The 9,938-nt window shown below is 46.2% G+C and overlaps 1 protein-coding gene and 1 pseudogene across 1 annotated transcript; both read left to right on the forward strand.

Moving 5' to 3' along the window:
• The first annotated feature begins 614 nt into the window (after positions 1–614).
• On the forward strand, positions 615–2,978 carry LOC127785901 (aspartic proteinase CDR1-like; annotated as a pseudogene).
• Positions 2,641–9,699, forward strand: LOC127752654 (N6-adenosine-methyltransferase non-catalytic subunit MTB-like). Its single transcript, XM_052278060.1, has 7 exons — positions 2,641–2,864; positions 3,596–5,945; positions 6,042–6,125; positions 6,750–6,854; positions 6,938–7,046; positions 8,551–8,702; positions 8,792–9,699. The coding sequence occupies exons 2-7, from the start codon at positions 3,660–3,662 to the stop codon at positions 9,095–9,097; spliced, it is 3,042 nt and encodes a 1,013-aa protein (XP_052134020.1). The 5' UTR covers positions 2,641–2,864; positions 3,596–3,659; the 3' UTR covers positions 9,098–9,699.
• The last annotated feature ends 239 nt before the right edge of the window (positions 9,700–9,938 follow it).

Genomic DNA, 9,938 nt, shown 5'->3' on the forward strand with positions numbered 1-9,938 from the left:
GTGGTGTCCTCTCCGCGGCCCACAGCCTGACCCCGTGTTTGGGCTCATGGCCATGTTGGATGGGCCTAAGAATCCACACTTTCCGTGCCCTTTAGCCCACAGAACAATTGGTCGCATCTACGCGGTCCATTACTAACGGCCGGCACATCTACTAACCCGTTTAGGCCCATATAACTATAAGTAACATGGCGTGGCCTGCGCGAACCCACATACTGCCCAAGGAAAACGTACACCGAAGGTCCCTCAACTTGTCAGCGAGTTACAAAATCATCCTCCAACCGCAAAACCAGATACCGGACGTCCCTCAACTAACAAAACCGTTCATTTTTGATCCTCATGTGATTTTGACCCGGTTTTGTATGACGTGACGGCTGAGTCAGCGTGAGAACCACGTGGGCCCACATATCAGAATGCCAGGTCATCTCTCTCCTCCTCTCTTCTCTCCCTTCCTCATCTCTCTTTGACTCCTCTCCAATTTGATGGCGGCGACGGGCGACGCCGCAGCGGTGGGGAAGCAGCTGCGGGCGGGAAGTGGGGGAGGGGCGGCGGGGGTAGGAACGACGTGCGGGATCCCCCCCGGCCGCCACCCACGAGGCCCACGACCACGAGGCGGCATGGGCAGCGTCAAGTTCGGCTGCTCCACTGCGACGGGCCGGCTCGTTCCCGGGCGACAGGCTGGTCGGGCTCGGCGGCGGCGCGGTCTCCCTCGTGACGTAGCTCGGCGGCGCGGCATCGCTCGGCCGGAGATTCTCCTACAGTCGTACTGCCTCGTCCCGCACTCCGTCAACACCTCGATGGCGCTCAACTTCGGTGCCCTCGCCAACGTCACCGAGCCCGGAGCGGCAAGCACGCCGCTCATCGTCGGGGACGTGGACACGTACTACACCGTGGTCCTCGACTCCGTCAAGGTCGGCAACAAGACGGTGGCGTCGGCGGCGAGCTCCCGCATCATCGTGGACTCCGGCACGACGCTGACATTCCTAGACCCAGCTCTGATGGGACCACTCGTCGACGAGCTCTCCCGCTGGATCACGCTGCCGCCGGTGCAGTCGCCGGACGGGCTGCTGCAGCTGTGCTACGAGGTGGCCGGGCAGGAGGTGGAAGCCGGAGAGAGAATCACAAATCACATCGATAAACATCTATACTCCATCGTGGAATCTTGTTCAGATAATCACAGTACTTATGTAGAAAGGATAGTAAGATACAGAAATGCAAAAATAAGCTTTGTAAGTGAACAGAACAATCTCAAGCTAAGCTGTTCTTTAATCAGAAGAACAGGATTTCAAGATATTTTGTGGCGCCGGTTTCGCTGTCTTACCTCGCTATACATTCTGTGAGAGATCAAATTACATGACCCATAAATTGTAGAGCAATGCAGGAATAACACTCCCAGCTGAGAAATTGATTGATGTATAGCACTCAGATCTTCGTTAGGCGATGTAATGAGAATTCAGAATTCTCACCAACAGCCAGCTTGCTAGAATAGAGTATGAGTTACTGATCTTGAATGACCTCTTGTGTACAGCCAGTAGGAAGTGAACCGAACAGGCGAGTCTGGACTTGACGCTGGAGTTCGGACTTGACGCCGGACTTGACGTTGGCGCTGATGCCGGAGAACGTGTTCGTGATGGTGCAGGAAGGGACGCTGTGCCTGGCGATCGTGGCGATAACGGAGCAGCAGCCGGTGTCCATCCTCGGGAACCTCGCGTAGCAGAACATCCACGTTGGCCACGACCTCGACGCCGGCACGGTCACCTTCGCCGCCGCCGACTGCGCGGGGAGTGGCCGGCCGGCGGAGCAGACGAGCGGCGGGCAGGCGCGCCGCAGGAGAGGAAGATGGCGCCGACGGGGATCGGGACGGGGAGAGCGAGGACGTCACCGCCGTCGTCGTCCATGGCCGCAGATCTTTCGTCCGCGCCGTCAGCGGCGTCGCCGGCGGGTGTGTGTGAGCGCGGGGCAGCGGCGGGTGGAGCAGGCGGTGGTGGGCGGAGCGAGCACGACGCCGAAGACAGCTTCTTCCCGCGCTGGCGCCTCCGGCCGCTTCTCCCTTCTCAAGCGTTGCAGCCGCCGCCACTTCCCTTCTCCCATGTCGTCGTCGCCGCCGCCGCCTCCCGGGCCTCTCCGACGGTCCAACCCCGAGGTCGCACGCGCCGCCGCCGCCGCCGCCGCCGGACCTCCTCCCCACCCGCCAGCCGCCCTACAGAGAGGAGAGAAGTGAGAGTGAGATGAGGAAGGGAGAGAAGAGGGGGACCTGGTATTCTGACATGTGGGGTCTACACTGACTCAGCCGCCACGTCAGATAAAACCGAGGTCAAAAGCATCGAAGGATGTAAAGTGAACGGTTTTGTTAGTTGAGGAATGCCCGGTATCTGGTTTTGCGGTTGGGGGATGATTTTGTAACTCGATGATAAGTTGAGGGACCATGGGTGTACTTTTTCCTACTGCTCAAAGCACCCGCACTGTTGGATCAGCCCACGAGCCCGCACTTCCTCCACGGCCTAAATAGCAATGGGCCGAGGATTGCCCAAATGTTAACCGGCCCATGGACCGGCCCTTCTAGATCCGTCCTCAACTACGGGGGACCTGCCTGTGCTTGGGCGTGTCCGTACGGTCGCCGCCCGCGGCCGCGCTGCCTCCGCCTCCGCCCCCCGCGCCGCCGCCCGCACGCTCGGCGCGCCGCCGCCGCCCAAACCCTAGCTCCATCTCCCGCTTCCCCCAGCCGCCGCTCTGCTCCCCGCGAGCTCCTCGCCGGACCAAGCCGCCGCGGGCGCCACTCCCCCCCACCGCTAGCCTCTCTCTCTCTCTCTCTCGTCGTCCGCTCGCCCCGTCGCCGCGCGTCGGTCGCAGTCGCGGTTGCTCCGCAGGTATAGGTTCACATGCTCTTACCTCCAATCACATGTCGCGGTGGATCGCTGGTTCCATGCTCTGAATCACTTAAGCTCAGTGTGCTAATTTTCCCACGGTTGTAGTTGGAGTAAGTTGAGTAAAGAACAAATACTGGTCGGTGTGATATTTAACTAAAGTAAATCAAGCAATGAAAAGGTTCACCTAACTGTTTAGTCTACCTAGCTTTATTTAGTATGAATCCGGGTATTCTATCCCTCTAAATATGGAAACGGATTCACATAACTCCTAGGTGTGGTTCTGTAGGTGATTCGCCGCCATGGCGTCCGACGTGGCTAGCGGCGTTGATGATTTACGTGATATAACTGCAAAACCGGTAGCTTGGTTGTCATTATAAATTTGGTATCAATATAATTAGAAGTTTCATGTGGCTATAGAGATGGATTTGATTTTGATTCGTATTTATTGCCTCTTGAGATGCACTCATAGTGTAGTGGCAGGGTTGGCTGGCATGCACCCCATCCGCCTGGGTTCGATTCTCCTCGAGCATGCTCACCGGAAATATTTTGCTTCTTTCTTCTTAAAATCATTGACACCAAGCCCTTCCTTGGTGTCCAACTTTTTTATTTATTAGCTCTTCTCTTTTTTGGTGATGATAGCATATGTCTTCAAAGTTGCGGTTAGCGTTTCCGGTCAATAGGGTGTCCAGTTGTGCTGCATATGAATCCCATATATGGCGTTGTTTCTGCAGGAAATTATAAACTTTCCTGTTGGCTTAACTCTGTTGAGCATATATGCCTTAGAGAGCTTCTGCAATGGAAGGGTCTGATTCTAGTCGAAGTCGTGACAAGAGAGATGCTGATGACGATGTTGATGCTAGGAGCAGTTGGAAGGAAGATGACGAACATGAGGATGTCGAAGACAGAAAAAATCGTTCTGGCAAGTCAACAAGGTACATCTATGATGATGAAGGTGATGAGGATGATTACGATGTAAGAAGGGAATCACGGGTGTCCAAGGTCCCAAGGAGAAGCCCAGAAGAGAGAAGTGAGAGGAGATTGTCCGACGGGTACAAGGACAGAGATGGGGATAGCAGCAGGAGGAGAAGAGAGGACAATAATGATTGGGATTCTTCAAGAAGATCTGGCTCCAGAACTTCCGGTCATGATGTCTCTCGTAGTAAAAGCAGGTCCTCTGATCGGACCAGTTCTGATAGAGCTGATACAAGAGATAGTAGGTCCTCTGCTGATCAAAGTAAGAACAGGAGCGCAAGAGAGGCTCATGATTACAGGAATAAATTGAGTGAAAGATGGGAAGACACTGAGAGGAGAAAGGGTTCAGCCAGAACTGATAAGAATGATCAAGATAGACGATCAATTGATCCAAGGTATGACTCACCTCCAGCTAGAGATGATAGGATAGTTGATTCTGTTGATAATACTAGACAAAATACATTGCATTACAATGCAAAGTCTGAAGAGAGCGATGAGAAATGCATGGATCAAGTGGAAGGTACAAATAGAATAAGTGATAATGTGGAAACAAAGGATATGCTGCCTTATGTAGACAAGGATGGGCATGCATTGTCAAGGGATGGAAGAAACAAAGAAGCTAGACATCATAGAGAAAAGGATGATGGCGACCAAGGTCATTCGGACTCAGATAATGAAAGAAACATAAGCATGAAAGAAAAAATAAGAGTGGATGCTCATGGAGATTATAAGTCCTATAGAGGGAGGGACAGAAATAGAGAGTTGGAAGGATCTAAAGAACATTGGGGGAGTCATCAAAGGCATGATTCGAAGGAGCCTAACGACTATGATGTTGGTGCAGAATGGAGGCATGGACAAGAAAGGTTAGATGGGGGAAATTTTCATGGAAGGTCTGGGTACAGGAAAGATTCCAGGGGCAGATATGAGAGCAGCAAAGGTCCTTCATCATATGGAAATCGATATGACAGTTCTGATTCAATAGAAATTCGGCCTAATAGGAACCTTGATTTTGGAAGGGAGAGCTCTGTTTCTGGAAGAAGAATCAACATGGGATCCCTTCAGGATTTAACACCTGGAACAAGTGATCCATCTGAGGAGAACAAAAGAAATTATGGAAATGGTGAGGATTCACAGGAGAGATACTATGATGATGTCCAAAACATGGATGGTAAAATTCCTTCCGATTCTCAAACTGGGAGAGGAGGAGCAATAGCATCAAATAATTCAGGAGCCGGTCCAAGTGGCAGTGGGAGTATAATTTCTCCAACTCCTCAGCAAGGGCCAAAAGGTAGTAGGCCCTCTAGAGGTTTACGAGGAAGACCAAATGTGAGGGACCCTCAAAGAATGGGACTTCCAGTGCCGCTGATGCCACCTCCACCATTTGGACCTCTTGGTCTGCCACCAGGTCCTATGCAACCAATTGGACCAAACATGTCCCATTCTCCCGGTCCTCTTGGACCTGGTGTTTTCATTCCACCATTTCCCGGGCATCTTGTTTGGCCTGGGGCGCGGGGTATTGATGTGAATATGCTTTCTGTTCCAACCAACCTTCCTATCCCTCCAGTAGCGGGACCTAGTTTCACTTCCAGTGTAGCAGCTGGCCCCAATCATAGCATTCACTTAAATCAAACAGGCAGTGGGTTGGGATCTCCAGCGAATGCACCAGGAACTGGTTTTAATCCATTGTCTACACCAAATCATGAAATACTGCAAGATAAACCACCTGCGGGTTGGACACCGCAGCGGGGGCCTGCTGGAAAAGCTCCTTCACGGGGTGAACAAAATGATTACTCACAGAACTTTGTGGATACTGGCATGCGACCTCAAAATTTTATCAGAGAACTGGAGCTTACAAGTGTAGTGGAGGACTATCCTAAGCTTAGAGAACTCATACAGAGGAAAGATGATATTGTTTCTAACTCAGCTTCAGCACCAATGTACTACAAGTGTGACCTGAAAGATCATATGCTTTCCCCAGAATTTTTCGGCACAAAATTTGATGTTATTCTTATAGATCCTCCATGGGAGGAATATGTTCATCGTGCTCCTGGTATCACTGATCATATAGAGTATTGGACTCCTGATGAGATTATGAATTTGAAAATTGAGGTTATCTTTTTTGACTTACTATCCTTTCTATTTTATTTGTCATCCTGTATGTTTTATGGAATTTCTTTATAATGGTAAGTTTATTTTACCCAGCAGGCCATAGCTGATACACCCTCATTTATCTTCCTCTGGGTTGGTGATGGTGTTGGTCTTGAACAAGGCCGCCAATGCTTGAAGAAGGTAGGCCAGCTGCCTCTTCGCACAAATTCATATTTTTGCAGGTGCTGTTTTTATTTGTGTCCTTGTAAATTGCTAGATTTCTGATATTTTTTCGGAGAGTACAACAAAGTAACCAAAGTCCTTTATGGCTTTTTGCACTAAATCTGAATTTACAATTTACTTACCAAACTTGAGCTGTCTTGCGGCATTAGCATTAAATTAAACTTGTAGAATTCATCTGCCAATATTGTGCTTCAGAGAGCAATGTTCATGACATGATTTATGCACCTCTTTTACTGTGCCAATTTCTTGGTGGCGCAATTCCTTGTATGTCTCTGAATAACCGCATATATGGCATGGATATGCTACTCATTCTTACTAGTATGTGTCCAGTCAGCCTCACAATGAGTGGCATATTGCGCATCATTCGTTATTCAAATAGCATTATTGATCTTCTCTTTCTGTTTTCTGCATTTACTCTTCCCAAGCTTTAATTTGCAAAAGATCGTATCCTTAAAATGTTCACTTATTTAATAAATACTTAGGTATTTCATTGAATTTCTTTGGAAGGATGTACCAATATTTTGAACCAAGTGATGAACAATAGTAGTGGAATGCATGTTGATGAAATTTCTCCTTGTGTAGTGGGGATTTCGTAGGTGTGAGGATATATGTTGGATTAAAACCAACAAGAAAAATGCAACACCAGGTCTGCGCCATGACTCTAATACATTATTCCAGCATTCAAAGGTTAGTTGACTATATTTCCCATTCTTTATATAATTTCACTTTTACTAGTTTTCTATTTAAGTATAAATTCTTTCTTTGTGCAGGAGCATTGCTTGATGGGCATAAAAGGAACTGTCCGGCGCAGCACTGATGGGCATATTATCCATGCAAATATTGATACTGATATAATAATAGCTGAGGAACCTACTGATGGTATTTCTTTCATTCTTTCTTTTTATAATCCTTAATATCATTATTCTCCTTGTTTCCGCTTTGCCAACGTCTGAATTACATATTTGCTTATGGCTCCATTACTCTTGAGGCTTCCTACATTGAATGTTACCACTGATTCCTGTATGAACAATTGGGTCTCTTCTCTTATCCTGATATATAATTTCAGTTGCTTCCACACCTTGTTCATGCTCCTTTATTCCATTCCAGTTTTAGTTATATTTATTTTTATGATGGTATGAATGTTCCTGTTGCATTATTATGTAGATGAAAAATATACTATGTATATCTTCTTGACGAAATATCAGTTTGGTAAATATTTGTATTTCACATTTTCACCTAAACTTAACAAGTTTCTTTTGAAAAGAAAAAAAAAACGAGGTGTAGGGGTCAGCACAAAATTTGAAGCTTGAACACAATTGCATTTGAGAGAGAGAAAAAATTCTACTGGCCAACGTGAAAGCATTGTGGGCCACTTTGGGCTTTATTTACCATAGTGTTGATTATTTACGTTAAAATCAGTATCACTGTGCATTATCTGGCATATGCTCAGTAGGATGATGTCCTTATTCTCCATTTGTTGTTCATAACTTTCACATGTCAGTTCAGAGACATCATTTATCGCTTTGGAGTCCTAGAGCTACTTAATCATTCACATAAAGTAATTCCTTTGCGAATTGCAGTGTCATACTTTGCCAGTTTTTGTGTCTTTACCTTTAATGATGCTTGGCTTGTTTTGCCATGGTAGATCAAGAAAGCTATCCATATATAACATATAGGCTCTGTTTGTGGCTGCTGTGTTGTGCTTATTTTTTAATTTGATGTAAAAAATTAAATATTTAATCTTTATAGTTTGTTTTACAAACTAATAAAGTTAGAAAAAAAAATGTTATCCAACTATCTAGTCTCTCCCTATTGTCGCATATTTTCAGAACACAATAATATCATTGTTTGCTGCTTAGATTAGAAAAAAGATTGCCAAATGCTAAAAGTTTCTTAAAGCAGTTGCGGCAAACGAGATCATCATGATCCACCTCGATACCAACAGTGCCTTAGAATCCTCATGCAGTTTTTGCTTTTCTTTTCCCCCCTTAGCTCCCTATTGTGAAGTTGTTCATACTTCCATGTTGATGCTCAGTGGGAGCCTCCATGTTTTCCGATTTACTTGGAGTGGTAACATAGGGGAACGTGGTATGGTAGAAATTTATAATGTGTGATAAATGCTGCGACAGGGATCAATTCTGAATTTGTAAAAAGTGGAAAAACTCTGAAGTTCTTGTCGAATCTATGTCGGAACCTTGGGCTGCACTCTATTTGTACCTTACTTTGCTACTTTTGCAAAAATAAAATAAAATAAAATGTGTGCTCCCTCAAGAGCTTTATAAGAACATTAATACAAACAATCATGTCTATGGCACAGATCATCTCTGTTATTTAGTATTGTCTTGCTCCATGAAGAGTCACTTATTTATTTCTTGGTATACAGGTTCAACAAAAAAGCCAGAAGACATGTATAGGATCATCGAGCATTTTGCTCTTGGAAGGAGGCGCCTCGAACTCTTTGGTGAGGACCATAATATCCGTCCGGGCTGGCTAACTCTTGGGAAAGGCTTATCTTCATCAAACTTCCATAAAGAGGTACAAGGAAGGTCATATAACAGTTTAAACCCTAACTATCTGAGCATCTCAAGTACTTGTTCTGAGCCCTAAAATTTGCTTGCTTGCAGGCATACATCAAGAACTTCATGGACAGGGATGGAAAAATATGGCAGGGAGGCGGCGGGCGGAATCCACCTCCAGATGCTCCTCACCTTGTCGTTACAACTCCAGAGATCGAGAGCCTCCGTCCCAAGTCACCCCCGCAAAAGAGCCAGCAGCAGCAATCCATGCCTCCAATGGGATCTAGCAGTTCTACAAACAGGCGGTCTGTCATGAACTCCTCGCAGATCGTCGTGACGGTTGTTGGCTCTGAAACAATGATGCCATCTCCATGGTCTTCCAACCCAATGTCAGGTTTTGGTATGCCTGAATAGTTTTGTTCCAAGGAAACCATTCATTTATTCCTATACGATTTTCATTATTGATGTGTACATTCACTTTTACATGACAGATGCGTTAATAATTATCTGTATCATCAATCATCCACAAGGCTGCAATTGGGTCCTTTTCAAACATAAATTCATGCATATCTATAGGATTCAGTTCCTCATATATTTGTAAAACTTTCTTTTTCAAATTTCACCATCGTACAAGATATTTCTAGTTCGTCTCTGATGCATCAGAGCTTGACATTTCAGCATCCTTTGCTACTTTCTTCCAGCTCCATTGGCACCCGTTATTAGATTGGTCAGCTTTTCTGAATACATCCAATACTGGCTTATAGAGTTGTAGTAGCATGTGGCTACCCAATTGTGAGGTTTCCTGAGCTTTCCAAACAGATGGATAACTCAAGAGAAAATTCTCCAGGACACTGTAGCTATTGCTCAAGAAACTTGCCTTTGATCTTATCAAATACTGGAATCGATTTGGCAATCAATCAGCCACTGGTGCAATTGCTTTCTCCACTGTTCACTTGTCCACAAGAACCTTTTGCAGTGCCATGCAGTGTGTGTAACTTCGATATATATCTACTGACTGAACCTCCTTTATCCAATAAATATCATTTCAATTACTCATCAATGAACCGTGCTCATATCAAATTTAGGTGCAGAGGTAAAGATAGCATTCTAGCACATGACCAGTTACTGTGGTGGTTTCAATTTCTAGTCCCATCCCATCATCTGCAGAAAACTAACATAGCTGCAGACTTGTAGGCATCAACTGCTGTGGAGATTTTGTCATGAAATCTTTGTTGGTCGAACCGTCCCAACAAAT

This window comes from Oryza glaberrima, chromosome 10 (assembly GCF_000147395.1).
Source record: "Oryza glaberrima chromosome 10, OglaRS2, whole genome shotgun sequence".
Lineage (NCBI taxonomy): Eukaryota > Viridiplantae > Streptophyta > Magnoliopsida > Poales > Poaceae > Oryza > Oryza glaberrima.